Consider the following 17,042-nt stretch of genomic DNA (forward strand, 5'->3'; position numbering starts at 1 on the left):
AGTGACACTTTGTCAATGACTTGCGATATAATTTTCCCCACCTTGACTCTCATCACCAGTACTTTCCCTTGCCGCCCATACAGAGAAAGTCTCGGATAACAAACCCTGGTAAAGGAGGAGGAGAGCCTGCCATATAAATGATCAATGAGCATGTTGTAGTCCTTTTGAAGTTATATTCCAATAATATCTCAAGTATGATGCTTTTACATGTAGGGGAAGTTATTTTGAGACCTCCACAGGTTAGATCCCCTAAGCCCTCCTGGTGATACAACTCCACGATGGCACCAAGGGAAGCCAAGGCACCCTTTCATCCTGTGTCATTTCCTGACCTAAGTGAATGAATGAATGGAGGGACATGAGTGACTATGACAGATCAGACAATAGTTAGCTTTAAAATGTAATTTTGACACAGTTCGACGCTTAACAGCAAATCATTGACACTTGAAAGATACCCAATGTTCATAGAATCTCCTCTACCCATTAACTACAAAGGACATCCTTTCAGTTAAGTAATTTTGGTGGGAACTTGAAAAGATTTAAAAGAGAGTGAATCACTCAAATATTATACTGCAAGACCTTCAGCAGGTAGAGACTGTTGACTGGACACCCAATAACATAAAGGCTAGTTAGGTCTACTACTGGACAATTCTCTTTGCAAAATTGTGGACTGACTTTTGTTCATAATTTCTCTATTTGAATTGCTGAAGCTTGTGGAACAATAATGTTTATAGAAGAGCGGATTATAACACTTTTTAAAAGGAACTTTCACCACACCTGTACATACTGGAGTGTGTTCTTCAGTTTTGGACTGTGTATAGCCTTCCTGGGACCCACCATATTGGACTTGCGATGTCAAACCCAGTCTACACTGAGCCAGATCACCTGGGTCTTCTTCTCCCAGCAGTTCTGCCTGCTCATCGGCAGCTCTATCGGAGGGGTCTTCAAGAAAACGTGAGTGACTATTCAAACAATTCTCTGATCCCTGTGTGAAGCATAGGGTCGAAAAATTCCGGGAACTTTAAAAGAAATCTCTGGTTTTCCTGAAATCCTGGTTGGTGGATTCCCGAAATCCATAATGCGCAACCCTACACTTTTAGAAAAAAAGGTGCTATCTAGAACCAAAAAGGGTTTTTCGGCTGTCCCCATAGGAGAAACCTTTGAAGAACCCCTTTTGGTTCCAGGTAGAACCCTTTTGGGTTCCATTTAGAACCCTTTCCACAGAGAGTTCTACATGGAACCCAAAAGAGTTCTACCTGGAAACAAAAAGGGTTCTCCTACAGTATGGGGACAGCTGCAGAACGGTGTTCCTTGGATTCACACTTTAAACCAATTAATTCCAAAAAGATAGCTGTAATTTAAAGGGCTTTCTACGTAGTTCTAGGTACTGCATTTTTTTAAACGCAATGCAAACAGAGTTCTGTAGCTTCTTTTTGCTTAAACTGTGAAATCACTGTGCAGAGCCCTTAAGAGTGTGAGGGTTTGTGTATGCATCAGTTGGCAATTATCTCTGTAGCCTATTCTATCAACAGTGAGCCCCTAGCCAGCAGGCCTTTGCATATTTCAACCATAGTGTTGGCTAACATCTTGTTCAATGTTTGAGCCATTCAAACCTCTAGTATATGTGTATGTTATCTCTAGTAGTAATAACACCTCCCCTCTCTCCCAAAGGTTGTTCAGTGCTCTAGCTGCACTGTTCTTGTCCTCGCTACTCATCTCTATAATATTTGCCATCATCCCCCTCTGCCATAATGTGCTGCTGTTGGCTATTGCCATGGCTGTGTCCGGTCTGGCCATGGGCATCATTGACACCATCGCCAACATCCAGCTGGTCGCCATATATCAGAAGGACTCGGCTGTCTTTCTCCAGGTGAGAGAGTAACTATGCCCAGTTCAGTTCAGCTTTCAGAATATACCCAAAGTGCATTATATTTAGAATGAATGATAGAAATTTTGTTGTTTTTGCAGGCCCTCCACTTCTTCATTGGGTTCGGGGCGCTGGTGAGCCCTCTGATTGCTGATCCCTTCCTGTCTGAGACAGGCTGCAGGGTGGGGAATGTGACAGAAAATGTGACCGAGATCATGCACCACTTCAGGAACACGCTGAGGAACAGCCCCATTGTGATGCACAATGTGTCTGTGGACCACCTGCCTCTAGCAGAGGAGCCAGAGGAGTCCATTGTGTCCTACGCCTTCTGGATCATGGCAATGATCAATGTAAGATCTTGGAAAAGCACAGTGAGGTGAAATATAGTGTGTAAGCTCAAGCATAACGCTCCTAATATTGATTCCGCTCACTCCAAACTTTTAATAATGTTGATTGATTATTGCAAAGGCTTTGATCCAAGATTTTACATTTTTTTCCCATGATATATCATGTGAATGATATTTTCCTCTCCCAGCTGCCAGTGCCAATGGCAGTGTTATTCCTGATGTACCAGGAGCAGTTGATCCCCTGCTGCCGCAGCACCACACCTCATTTGCTGGACAAAGACGAGCTGGCCATGGAGAACCAGGGGGCCGAGGGGCCTGACACAGAACCTAAAGACCAGGAGGAGGGAGGAGGTAAAGGGCAAAACTTTGTGTTTTGGATGTGATCTGAACTCCTCATTTCCTCTATAAGATGACAGTATAACCAAGATCATTTGAAAATGATAATACTTGGATCACATCAAAGTCTCAGAGTTTGGATCAGTTGAAGATTCACGCCTACTGTTCTAGCCAAGTGGTTTAGATCTCTCCTAATGTTTCTCTCGGTTTGCAGGTCATGGGGATATCTTCAGCTGCTGTCAGAATAACAACCTGCGTGAGTTGCCTGTGTCCTTCTTTGGGATTCATATCGTTGGTGGAATGGTCCTGTTCATGACCGATGGCATTGTGGTGAGTAGCACAGATTCTGTTAGAACTATGCAGTCTGCTCCATATTAGTGTATGTATGCAGCAATGGATTCATCTGTGGACCTCCACTTTCTATTCCTAGGGTGCGTATGCAGGCTTTGTGTACACATATGCAGTGTCTCCCCCCATTTCTCTACCTAATAAGACTGCGGGATACCTGGTTAGTATCTTCTGGGCAGCCATTACTGCAGGACGTCTGGTGTCCATCCCTCTCACCTTCCGCTTCCAGCCCGTTCGACTGCTCATGATTAATCTGGTAATGCCAATGATAATTTATTTTCCTTAGGGATTAATAAAATATTCTAACATTAATGAAGGTGTGTAATAAAATATTTATTGTCTTTCAATTCCAATATGTTTATATTTAAATGGGCATTTCTCTCAATAATTGATTGTCTATATATCCAATTGAAGTCTTTCTTCATCTCTGCAGGCTGGTGTCATTGTCACAGTGTTGTTGCTGCTCGTCCTCGACACCAGCAGTATATTCCTGTTTGTTGGGACCACTCTACTGGGCCTGTTCCTCAGCAGCATCTTCCCCTGTATGCTGGCTTACACTGAGGACATCCTGGACTACCAAGGTACATTCATCAATCGCTAGCACAATAAGTGTCAATGACTCAGTAATAACACAGTAACGACTCAGTAACAACACAGTAATGACTCAGTAATGACACAGTAATAGAGTGGTATGATAAATGATGATGAGATACTACAGTATATAATCTCTCTGTCTTACTCTGCTTCTCTTTTCTCTCTTGGCAGGATGTGCAACCTCAGTTCTGGTAACAAGTGCTGGGATGGGAGAAATGGTCATGCAAGTCCTTGTTGGATCGGTAAGACTGCACAGAGATGTAGTATATGTTAAAGAGAGGGGAAGATAAACAGTCTAATATTGTGCTTTGCATTCTACAGATCATCCAGAGTGAAGGCAGCTATAGTTTCCTGCTCTGTGGCATGATCATTGGTTGTATGGGCTCCGTCTTCTTCTTAGGGCTGCTGTTCTTACATCGCATGCACAGGAAATACCTTACTGGTACTAGGACCACCTCAGCCATATCACAGTTGAACATACTGTACATAGAGGAAAAATTACATCATTTATCTGTAACCCATCTGTTCACATTCTAACCTTTCTCCCCCCACAGGAACCTCAGTGAAGTCAGCCATGGTGGAGGAGCTCCCAGCAGCAGCAGCAGCAGTAGTAGACAGTAAAACAGAACAGAAGGAAAGTAGCTGAGAGGATATGTAGCTGGGGCCATTTGGTGCTCGGTATTGTTATCGACCAACAATGTGAAGAGGAAGAAAACACGCTGTTAGTGAAGACAAATACATACAGTACCAGGACCTGTGTAACGTTTTAGCCAATGTGAAGGCTGCAATAGCCAGAGGAGTGAATAAGTCATGTTTAAGTTATTCATATATTCCAAATGATTTAGTCTCTCCTTTTTTCCTTCCTGAAAATGCCGCTACTGCTTCTTATTCCAATCATCATCATCCCTTTAGATATGCTAATGTTACCTTCTGTTTAAAGGCCCTATAGATAATGACTTTGTAATAAGCGTGTGAGCAAGGGGTAGTTAGGTTACAGTATATGATAATAATGTGCTTTATTTTCAAGACATTTGGATTGGTATGCATTGTTGCTCATTGTCACAATATTGAAATGTTTTAAAAAATGTGAACATGAGTTGAATGAGTACTTTTTTATTTCAACAGATAAGACAGTGAACTCTATTTTGCTTTCATTAATAGTTGATCACAAGAAGGGGATAATTCAAAACATTTTAGAACAATTTATTGAAATAAGTCGTTTTTTTTATTGCTATCTGAAATATAATGTAGGATATATACTCAAAAAGGGATGCCTCCAGTTCTAAAATGGAGGATATCTGCCTGTCATTCTGAAATAGGGACTTTAGGACCAGTTGCAGCAAGAGCATGAGGTGTTGAAGACCAGGCCAGTAGCACAGTACTGGAAGTAGGTCTTGCCCTGACTGCAGTTGTAGAACTGGTTCTTGTTCTTGGGGTCGGCGTACATCCCAGTGGCCTTGCCAACACAGAAGTTACTGTCCATGCCACTGGTCCCACTGGTGGTCCCACCGCTGGAGCTGCCTCCGCTGGAGCTGCCTCCGCTGGAGCTGCCTCCAGAGTCACCACCATCATCACCTCCATTGGTAGTTCCCTTAATAAGGGGCAGGGGAGTTGCAGGGGGATTGCAAGCTAAAATGGGTATTAAAAAAAGATCATGAATTGAAAGAACATATTTTAGGTGTTTGATATAATTCTGTAGCACAGCAGTCAGAGATGTCAAACATTTCTGCTATTGAACACAATCTAGTGTGCAGGTCCTTACGTGCTGATTCCAGATTGAGGCCTTTCTTGAGGACGTTGATGAGAGGATATTTTCCCTGGCCACAGTATGTGCCGGTATAGTCATCCATATCAAGAGTCCAGACCATGGCTCCTCCAAAGTTGTTCTTCTTCAGCCAGTCAACCTATAAACAGTGGTGTAAAGTAACCAAGTAAACAGTCTTTGAACTACTACTTAAGTTGTTTTTTGGGGTATCTTTACTATTTATATTTATTCTTACTTTTACTTCACTGCATTCCTAAAGAAAATATATACTTTTTAGTCCCATACATTTTCCCTGACACCCAAAAGTACTTGTTACATTTCGAATGCTTAGGCAGGACAGCAATATGGTCCAATTCACGCACCTATTAATATAACACATTGTCATTCCTACCCACTGGGCACACACTGGTTGTTTCCACATCATTTCAATGAAATGACCTTGAACCAAAGTGGAATAGACATTGACGTGCCCAGCGTGTACTGCCTCTGATCTGGAGGACTCACTAAACACAAATACTGCATTTGTAAATTATGTTTGAGTGTGCCCCTGCAGTCCGTAAATAAATAAAAACTAGAAAATGTTGCCATCTGGTTTGCTTTATATGAGTAATTTGATGTATAGCTTTTACTTTTACTCAAGTATGACAATTGAGTACTTTTTTCACCACTGTACTTAAGTACCAGAAACATTTAGACTTTTACTCAAGTAGTATTTTACTAGCTGATTTTTAGTCATTTTCTATTAAGGTATCTTTACTTTTATTCAAGTATGACTATTGAGTACTTGTTCCACAACTGCCTATAGACAGCAAGAGGCACAACTTAAAATGTTAGCTGGCAAAAAGGTGCAACATTTTTTGTGGAGTTCAACACATGCAGAAAAACCCAGTGTTCAACACATGCAGAAAAACCCAGTTGAACAACTTGATGCACTACTATAAGGTAATCCCTAGAGAGCAGCCACACTAATCATTTCCATGTTATGAATGCACATTCATGTGCAACGCAATATTGATGGTGGCGGGTGTGTTGAATTTACTTGTGTATATAAAAGCATGCCATAAATACATATTTTTCATATTACCCTCTTAAGGGTGTGTGTGCTGGAAACACATTTAGCAGACTGTTTGATCTAGTCTCGCCACTCACGTTTTATACACTGAGGGTACGAATCATTAAGAACACCTTCCTAATATTGAGTTGCACCCCGTTTTGCCCTCAGAACAGCCTCCATTTGTCAGGGCATGGCCTCTACAAGGTGTTGGAAGAGATCTACAGGGATGGGGGCCCATGTTGACTCCAATGCTTCCCATAGTTGTGTGAAGTTGGCTGGATGTCCTTTGGGTGGTGGACCATTCTTGATACACATGGAATCTGCTGAGCGTGAAAACCCATCACCATTGTAGTTCTTGACACACTCAAACCGGTGCGCCTGGCACCTACTTCCATACCTCGTTCAAAGGCGCTTAAATCATTTTCTTGCCCATTCACCCTCTGAATGGCACACATAGACTATCTATGTCTCAATTGTCTCAAGGCTTAAAAATCCTTCTTTAAATTGTCTCCTCCCCTTCATCTACACTGATTGAAGTGGATTTAACAAGTGACATCAATAAGGGTTCATAGCTTCCACCTGGACTCATCTGGTCAGTCTATGTCATGGAAAGAGCATGTTCCTAGAGTTTTGTACACTCAGTGTATGTCACCATAATGCTTAACAAAAGTAGTTTCACAATGCAACAAATACTATTTTTTTTTATTGTATTGTTCTTACCTTGATCCCAAAGCTCTTGACATTGTCATAGCCCACCCACTGGGTTCCTTTGTAGGCGTACGGCACGTCCTGTGGTGCGTCCCAAACCTCTGTGGCTCCGTCTTTCAAAAACCCACAGATCTGTGATACAGTTGAAGTCGGAAGTTTACATACACCTTATACATTTAAACTCAGTTTTTCACAATTCCTGACATTTAATCCTAGTAAAAATTCCCTGTCTTAGGTCAGTTAGGATCACCACTTTATTTTAAGAATGTGAAATGTCAGAATAATAGTAGAGAGAATGATTTATTTCAGCTTTTATTTTTTTTCCCAGTGGATCAGAAGTTTATATACACTCAAATAGTATTTGGTAGCATTGCCTTTAAATTGCTTAACTTGGGTCAAACGTTTCAGGTATCCTTCCACAAGCTTCCCACAATAAGTTGGGTGAATTTGGGCCCATTCCTCCTGACAGAGCTGCTGTAACTTAGTCAGGTTTGTAGGCCTCCTTGCCCTTGCACACTCTTTTTCAGTTCTGCCCACAAATTTTCTAGGGTTGAGATCAGGGCTTTGTGATGGCCACTCCAATATCTTGACTTTGTTGTCCTTAAGCCATTTTGCCACAACTTTGGAAGTATGCTTGGGGTCATTGTCCATGTGGAAGACCCATTTGCGACCAAACTTTAACTTCCTGATTGATGTCTTGAGATGTTGCTTCAATATACCCACATCATTTTCCTTCCCTCATGATGCCATCTATTTTGTGAAGTGTACCAGTCCCTCCTGCATCAAAGCACCCCCTCAACATGATGCTGCCACCCCCGTGCGTCACGGTTGGGATGGTGTTCTTCGGCTTGCAAGCTTCCCCCTTTTTCCTCCAAATATAACGATGGCCATTATGGCCAAACAGTTCTATTTTTGTTTCATCAGACCAGAGGACATTTCTCCAAAAAGTACGATCTTTGTCGCCATGTGCAGTTGCAAACCATAGTCTGTCTTTTTTATGGTGGTTTTGGAGCAGTGGCTTCTTCCTTGCTGAGCGGCCTTTCAGGTTATGTCGATATAGGACTTGTTTTACTGTGGATATAGATACTTTTGTACATGTTTCCTCCAGCATCTTCACAAGGTCCTTTGCTGTTGTTCTGGGATTGATTTGCACTTTTCGCACCAAAGTACGTTCATCTCTAGGAGACAGAACGGGTCTCCTTCCTGAGCGGTATTATGGCTGGTGTTTATACTTGCGTACTATTGTTTGTACAGATGAACGTGGTACCTTCAGGCGTTTGGAAATTACTCCCAAGGATTAACCAGACATGTGGAGGTCTACAATTTTTTTCCTGATGATTTTCCCATGATGTCATGCAAAGAGGCACTGAGTTTTAAGGTAGGCCTTGAAATACATCCACAGGTACACCTCCAATTGACTCAAAAAATATGTCAATTAGCCTATCAGAAGCTTCTAAAGCCATGACATAATTTTATGGAATTTTCCAAGCTGTTTAAAGGCACAGTCAACTTAGTGTATGTAAACTTCTGACCCACTGGGATTGTGATACAGTAAATTATAAGTGAAATAATCTGTCTGTAAACGATTGTTGGAAAAATTACTTGTGTCATGCACAAAGTAGATGTCCTAACCGACTTGCCAAAACTATAGTTTGTTAACAAGAAATTTGTGGAGTGGTTGAAAAACGAGTTTTAATGACTCCAACCTAAGTGTATGTAAACTTCCGACTTCAACTGTACATGAAAACACAGGGAATCAACAACACCTATCTCCATCAAGTATCATCAATTTCTTTTGTTGTTCTTCAAAGTACACTGAACAAAAATATAAACGCAAAATGTAAAGTGTTGGTCCTATGTTTCATGAGCTGAAATAAAAGATCCCAGAAATGTTCCAGACGCACAAAAAGCTTATTTCTCTCAAATTGTGTGCACAAATTTGTTTATACCCCTATTAGTGAGCATTTCTCCTTTGCCGAGATAATCCATCCACCGGACAGGTATGGCAGATCAAGAAGCTGATAAAACAGCATGATCATAACACAGGTGCACCTTGTGCTGGGGACAATAAAACGCCACTCTAAAATGTGAAGTTTTGTCACACAACACAATGCCACAGATGTCTTAAGTTTTGAGGGAGCATGCAATTGGCATGCTGACTGCAGTAATGTCCACCAGAGCTGTTGCCAGAGAATTGAATGTTCATTTCTCTACCATAAGCCGACGCCAACGTAGTTTTAGAGAATTTGGCAGTACGTCCAACTGGCTTCATAATCGCAGACTACGTGTATGGGCGAGTGGTTTGCTGATGTCAACGTTGTGAACAGAGTGCCCCATGGTGGTGGTGGGGTTATGCTATGGGCAGACATAAGCTACGGACAACGAACACAATTGCATTTTATCGATGACAATTCAAATACACAAAAATACTATGATGAGGTCCTGAGGCCTTTAGTGAGGCTTTAAAGGTATCTGTGACCAACAGATGCATATCTGAATTCCCAGTCATGTGAAATCCATAGATTAGGGCCTAATGAATTTATTTCATCATATGAACTGTAACTCAGTAAAATCAATTAAATTGTTCCATGTTGCGTTTATATTTTTGTTCAGTATAATTTCCCTTGTTATGATAAAGCCATCAAATAAGAAGCAGTTGAGTCGAAGTTGAGATACAATTGAAACCAGATCATAAGGAGGCCCTCAACTGTTAGAGTTCACTCTTTATGATGTAATAAATAAATATCACCATTTAAAGTACCTCAAAGTAAGCCAGCTCTCCAGCCTCCTGTGTGTATTTGCCTGGAGTTCCAGCCCCGGCAATAGATGCTCCGATTCCGTTGTTAGCTGCATTCGTCAGGGTGAATGTGTTGCCGTAGGTGGGGAACCCAACCATCAGTTTCTCTGCTGGGGCTCCATGGTTCTTCCAGTAGTTCATAGCATAGTCCTGGAACACAATAGCTTTATATGTTAGTGTTTGCTGCCTGCTGGGTTAACTTCGCTCTTCAGCAGACTCATCAAAGAGCCATCCACCCTTGTCCTGACATACTCACCACATTGAAGTAGATGAAGCCACCATTGTCAGCAGGGCTCTTGTACAGGGGGCTGCACTCTCCAGTGAAGGGATCCCAGGAGCCGTGGAAGTCATATGACATGACATTGATCATGTCCAAGGCCCTAGAGGTTGCAAAAGTGGCAAACTGTTATTAAATGGTCAGTATCATAGCCTGAATAGCAGTAATATTTTTGTTGAGAAAGACAATGACTGTATGGCAGTATACAGGCTACAAAGTACAGTAGATAGGCCACTACAGACTGAGTGTAAAGTGGATAGGTAACTACAGAGTGGATGATGCCTACTGTCCAAGCTTGGGGATTTCATAAGCAGAGCTGATGGTATCCCTTCCAGCGGAGACAGCAGCAGACAGCAGGAGACGGGCCTTGTTAGTCTGCTTAGCCTCCTTCTCAAATGCTGCCCTCATTTCCTGTTATCAACACATGTTTTTATTTGTATTTTTATTTAACCTTTATTTAACTAGGCAAGTCAGTATTAGGGCTGTACTATTTACTCAATAACTATTGCAACAGAAAAATATTAAACTCTCTCAGTTGTATTATTGTTGTTCTTGTTTAGTCAACTTTACCTCCACAAGAACAGAGTAGAGCTGCTGATCCTGAGGAGGGCTCCCTCTGTTGGCTGGGTACTCCCAGTCAATGTCCAGACCATCAAACTCATACTTTCTCAGAAACACTATCACAGAGTTGATGAAGGTCTGGCGGTTGGTGGGGCTGGCCACCATGGCAGAGAATCTGATGCGGGAATAGAATGACTCTAATCACGTTTCCATCCACAGTTTTTAGGCGAGTAAAGTCATACCTTATAAAATAAAATCATGACAGCTGTGATGGAAACATTACCTTTCGCTAAAATGTTATAAAAGCCTACAGATAATTTGTTCTTTTGACATGGTGGAATCGTTTTGTATCTGTAAAAATATTTTTTGCGAGAAATGGCGGTGGAAACGCCTTTATGCTCAAATAATAATATAATGACCATCATATTGAAGTAAACTTGGGCGTCACGCGATGATATGGTGTGTGTGGTCATCCCACTACGACTCGGGAAACCATGCAGTTTATTAGGCTACATATTTAATACAGTATGAACTTCACAGGGTGGTGAAAGTGTACAGTGATGAGTTTGATGCTCCTTTCAATAAATATCGAGGGAATTATTTTATTGACATGATGATCGATGCTCTTAACCATAATAATATCATAATGTAGACTGGCCTACCGGTACTGTAGGCCTATCTGCGAGCTGTTGGATAGATCGCACATTCCAAGACCATAGTAGACACATTTGCTATTTTGCGCAACAGTTTTTGTGACAAAACTATCAGTAGAGTCGAAATGCAATGGAGACAGATTGAACTTCAGACTTGTATTCGGTACATGAAAATGTAAGCGAAAAAGTACATCTTATCTGCAACTTGTCTGTTTGTGGAAACACAACTGGGGGAAAATACATATTTTCATCATGCCAATTTTAGAATATTCGCATGAAAAAAATCTGCCAATATTCTGATGAATATACTGATGATCTATGGAGGAAAATAGAGAGACACTGATGGCCGTTATCAAGAGGAAAGTATGCGAACAGATATAACGGATCATCTTACCCAGAAGAGCCGAAGTTCCATCCTCCAACAGACAGAAGAGTCTTCAAGTTGCCATTCCTGTTGAAATACAATATGTTATTCTATATTAAGGGAAATTAAAGTAGTAAACTGATGACATTTGTCTCTCTTGACACAATCTCATAAGGTGTTAGTTTCTCAGTAGGGGCTCACTGGTTCTTCAGGCCATTGAACTGGCTATAGAGCTCTACGTCATTCCACTCGAAGGTGGCCAGTTCATTGTTCTTCATGGTGGCGAAGGCATAGAGAAGATGGGTACACAGACATGGGTCAATGTCATTGGGCATGTAAATAGCGGGGGGTGGTCTGTACTGTGCCCAGTTTGTGAAGTAGCATGACAAAATGTAGGAGGACCCTGAGACACAAGTTAAAACAGGATATGAATAGTTTGATATTTGCTCATTCACTTGTTTATAGGATTGAATTACTTCATTTTCAACTATAGTCTCATAATCCACTTAGTTTACATATTCTATTGCCCCATATTTACAGATGTAGGATCTTAATTGCAGGAGAACTTTCCATCAATGCAGGAAATGTAAAACATATAGTGTATTTGAGGTTTAAAAAGGCTTCTGAAGTTTGTAATTTTCACTTAGACATTTCAGACTAGATTTTACCTTGTGAAAAATGCATAAACCACTACAAAAATTAATGTAAATTAATTATAATCCACATAATAATACACATTTCCTGTTACTGCAGGATTATTTTCCTGCTGTAGTAAACTGGCTCAAATTAAGATCCTACATACAGTATGTACTGTACTTGGTCTATGGACCACAACTGAGTTCAATTGAGACCCCTATCCCCAGCCTATAAAAGAGTTTGTGTTCTGGAGTTCACTTACCGAGCTGTGCATGCAGCAGCAGGGCTAAAGCTATGGAAAGAGAAGACATAGATTACATTTTGTTATGCATACGTTGGATGCATACCATACAATAATGTAGTGTTGAGCTTTCACCATAACTACTTACCCGTCACAAACAGTACTTTGCCCATGATTGCCTGGAATAAAGACTGTGTCTACGGTTACCACTTTTATACAATCTGCATTTGCTCAAAACGCCTTGACATGCATTTTTGCAAAAAAAGGGAATATTTACTAAAGATTGTTGTACATTACCAAAGATTAACATATTTGCTGGCGTAAGCTGTGAGGTGTGATTACCTATCTTTCCATTATGTTCTGCAGGTACACTGCCAAATTGGATTTCTCCTTGTGTGAAGGACCTTTATGGGTGATTGTTTCATGAACATACTGATCATAACAGTAACTAACAAGTACATGTGGCCTACTTTGGACCTTGTTTTGGATGATACTTGGCACCTAAGAAAAGATGTATGCACATATTGGCACTGAGAATTTAGGGGAACACAATAGTGGTTAGAGCGTTGGGCCAGTAACCGAAAGGTTGCTAGATCCCTGAGCTGACAAGGTAAAAATCTGTCGTTCTGCCCCTGAACAAGGCAGTTAACCCACTGTTCCCCGGTAGGCCATCATTGTAAATAAGAATTTGTTCTTAACTGACTTGCCTAGGTTAAATAAAAAAAATAAAACACATATTGACTGGAAAATGTGTTGAAGATTCTGCTGTGTTTTGTTATTGCACTATAAGCCAGAATAATGTATGTTTTTCTGTTTGAACAGCTAAGTCGTAACCTAAAAAACATATACAGTTATCGCACTGCTAACACAAACAAGGCACAAAACAGAGGTGCTTACACTGTAGCTAAAGAATTCAACCTATCTATGTGATATGTTAAAGTCAATAGATAACTTATCTCAATCTTTCCTTCCTTATTTCAGGCTTCTGTTATTTCTGACTGCATACACCAGATTATGCAACAAAAATGCTGATGCTAATGGAACATGTTGAACAGTGATAGTTATAGTGGGAGTAAACACCTTAAAGCAAAAGTTATTTTAATAAGTGACCATTTGTTTTTTCTATTTCCCATAGAAACCTTGTTTGTTCTGCTGGAGGCGTTTGTAAAGTGAAAAGGGAAGCTAACCAGATGTTAGTGGGACAGCAGTAGGGGATCTCTCATAGTATCCTCATTGGATCTGAACTTACTTTGGCCAAGGTCAAATGTAGGCCATGTTAGTCAGGAGTAGCTGTGTGCAACTACAGTATGTTGTTAAACACTGGCCACAAAACACCAAGGTCCTCTATTAAAACCTGGTGAATTCATGGTGAACTAATCTCTGAGGTCAGATTCACACCAAACCAGGTTTCAACATCTGTTATTGGCCTATTATTACTGAAGTTAGTTCTTGGTGGGTGATTATAATGCGAATGGATAAATGTTACATAATGAATCATTAATAACCACACACTTCTCTGCTCTCTCATTTGCTGCGTTCTTGCTTAAGCAAATAGCAAATGTCCTATTTCTCATTTTGGAATCACTTCCCTTACTTTGAGCTGACGAAACAGTCATTTTAAGGAATACTTGTGATTTTGAGACATACATTATCACAATAGTGAGATTATAGGCACATTAATAACGTCAAACTTGGCTCAGATTGTTAAAAACATTCTAGAAGTGTTATTAAAGGTAAAAACATTTATATTTTGGGGAATGTCTGCATATTCTCCTTATAACCCCTTAAACCATAATAGTATACAAGTCTACTTAGGCTACTGTATAACCAGAAACAAATAAGGTTTTCAGCTTGTTTAAAGCATTACGCCATGTAACATTTTCACGGTTAGTTTAGACTAAAATCAAAGATGTGTTGAAATACATTTGAGGCTTCAAAGGATTATTCATCTCCCTGTGTGTGCGTCACTAATTTGTTCCGTTCACTCATAGAAAACAACAACCTTTTCTGATGAAAATGGGAAACAAACCATCAAGTAAGTCATTTCCCAAAATGAGATAGAAAATCCAAAGTATCCCTTCGATCAGGGTTCCCCAACTGGCAGCATGCGGGCCAAATATGGCCCGAGGGGGATTTTAATCTGATCCAAAGTTTTCCCACATATAATAGAGAGAGAGATAATATCATATACAAATGTAAGCAAGGTTTGAAATGATTATGTTTTAGTCAAATAATATCTGTTTGGGATTTTGGGATCAATTTGCAGTCTTCAGTTATTTGTAATAATGTTCCGGCCCCCTGACCATCTGCTCAAGAGAAAATCGTCCCGAGGCTGAATCTAGTTGAGGATCCCTGCCTTAGATAATATAATGTACACAACATACATCTTTACATTGTGATGTGATCAAAGGTGTGTATTTAGTTGTAATAGTCTACATGTGGGACTCACACCTCAGACTGGTTAGTGGTTTTGCATAACTGTTTTGGTCCTTGGCTGTGCATGGATAAGTAAAAGGTGACCTTGTGGTGGCAGTGATTGGGACTATCATAAACAGGCAGTATTAGTCAAACAAAAGATACTGTATGATTTTTATATTAAATTGTCATGAACACGTTTCTGTTATTTTGTAGTATTCTTTTGACAATATTTTAAAGCACTAAGTGGAATGTTGCTCTATTTTTCATTCTTTGGTATTGTGTTATTAAGCTAGCCTACTTCAAATGTACTAATATCCTTTATACCAACAACAACTACAATAGCGCCAGTAACAGCAGCAACAACAACAACTATTCCTACAACCACATACATGCCAACAACACCATTCATTGACCAAAGGTCAGCATTGAATTCTACGACTAATTCATACAGTCACTCAAATTCATACATTTTCTTCACACACACCAAGTCAGATAAAAAAATGTTTAAGGCTTATATTATCACTCTTAAATCACAGTTTTTCTCATTCCCTTCTACTATTTAGGCCCGTATCAGCAGAGCAGATCATAATTGGCCTGGTCACCTGTATTTGTCTACTTGTTGTTGTGGCTGCATCAGGTCTGTTTGTTTAAACCCTCTGGAGAAAGACAGCTTTGAGCGAGTAACATCATCTTATTTTAAAACATATTTAACCTTTTTAACCTAACACAGACAGAGATGTATACTGCTCAAAAAAATAAAGGGAACACTTAAACAACACATCCTAGATCTGAATGAAAGAAATAATCTTATTAAATACTTTTTTCTTTACATAGTTGAATGTGCTGACAACAAAATCACACAAAAATAATGAATGGAAATCCAATTTATCAACCCATGGAGGTCTGGATTTGGAGTCACACTCAAAATTAAAGTGGAAAACCACACTACAGGCTGATCCAACTTTGATGTAATGTCCTTAAAACAAGTCAAAATGAGGCTCAGTAGTGTGTGTGGCCTCCACGTGCCTGTATGACCTCCCTACAACGCCTGGGCATGCTCCTGATGAGGTGGCGGATGGTCTCCTGAGGGATCTCCTCCCAGACCTGGACTAAAGCATCCGCCAACTCCTGGACAGTCTGTGGTGCAACGTGGCGTTGGTGGATGGAGCGAGACATGATGTCCCAGATGTGCTCAATTGGATTCAGTTTTGGGGAACGGGCGGGCCGATCCATAGCATCAATGCCTTCCTCTTGCAGGAACTGCTGACACACTCCAGCCACATGAGGTCTAGCATTGTCTTGCATTAGGAGGAACCCAGGGCCAACCGCACCAGCATATGGTCTCACAAGGGGTCTGAGGATCTCATCTCGGTACCTAATGGCAGTCAGGCTACCTCTGGCGAGCACATGGAGGGCTGTGCGGCCCCCCAAAGAAATGCCACCCCACACCATGACTGACCCACCCCCAAACCGGTCATGCTGGAGGATGTTGCAGGCAGCAGAACGTTCTCCACGGCGTCTCCAGACTCTGTCACGTCTGTCACGTGCTCAGTGTGAACCTGCTTTCATCTGTGAAGAGCACAGGGCGCCAGTGGCGAATTTGCCAATCTTGGTGTTCTCTGGCAAATGCCAAACATCCTGCACGGTGTTGGGCTGTAAGCACAACCCCCACCTGTGGCCCTCATACCACCCTCATGGAGTCTGTTTCTGACCGTTTGAGCAGACACATGCACATTTGTGGCCTGCTGGAGGTCATTTTGCAGGGCTCTGGCAGTGCTTCTCCTGCTCCTCCTTGCACAAAGGCGGAGGTAGCGGTCCTGCTGCTGGGTTGTCGTCCTCCTACGGCCTCCTCCACCTCTCCTGATGTACTGGCCTGTCTCCTGGTAGCGCCTCCATGCTCTGGACACTACGCTGACAGACACAGCAAACCTTCTTGCCACAGCTCGCATTGATGTGCCATCCTGGATGAGCTGCACTACCTGAGCCACTTGTGTGGGTTGTAGACTCTGTCTCATGCTACCACTAGAGTGAAAGCACCGCCAGCATTCAAAAGTGACCAAAACATCAGCCAGGAAGCAT

At 41.2% G+C, this 17,042-nt stretch overlaps 2 protein-coding genes across 2 annotated transcripts; one reads left to right on the forward strand and one right to left on the reverse strand.

Moving 5' to 3' along the window:
- Positions 1–587: 587 nt before the first annotated feature.
- On the forward strand, positions 588–5,833 carry mfsd4ab (major facilitator superfamily domain containing 4Ab). Its single transcript, NM_001141818.1, is given in 10 exon segments — positions 588–951; positions 1,669–1,867; positions 1,966–2,214; positions 2,400–2,562; positions 2,762–2,877; positions 2,978–3,151; positions 3,329–3,476; positions 3,661–3,731; positions 3,811–3,931; positions 4,044–5,833. Coding segments are annotated over 10 exon segments (1,563 nt in total). The 5' UTR covers positions 588–721; the 3' UTR covers positions 4,136–5,833.
- On the reverse strand, positions 4,587–12,749 carry LOC106572401 (acidic mammalian chitinase). Its single transcript, XM_014146527.2, has 11 exons — positions 12,694–12,749; positions 12,567–12,596; positions 11,870–12,071; positions 11,699–11,755; positions 10,661–10,826; positions 10,377–10,501; positions 10,070–10,193; positions 9,778–9,963; positions 7,029–7,148; positions 5,252–5,393; positions 4,587–5,118 (listed from the first exon to the last, which is right to left on the reverse strand). The coding sequence occupies exons 1-11, from the start codon at positions 12,716–12,718 to the stop codon at positions 4,814–4,816; spliced, it is 1,482 nt and encodes a 493-aa protein (XP_014002002.2). The 5' UTR covers positions 12,719–12,749; the 3' UTR covers positions 4,587–4,813.
- Positions 12,750–17,042: the final 4,293 nt, after the last annotated feature.

The sequence above is a fragment of the Salmo salar genome, chromosome ssa15 (genome assembly GCF_905237065.1).
Source record: "Salmo salar chromosome ssa15, Ssal_v3.1, whole genome shotgun sequence".
In the NCBI taxonomy this organism is placed as follows: Eukaryota; Metazoa; Chordata; class Actinopteri; order Salmoniformes; family Salmonidae; genus Salmo; species Salmo salar.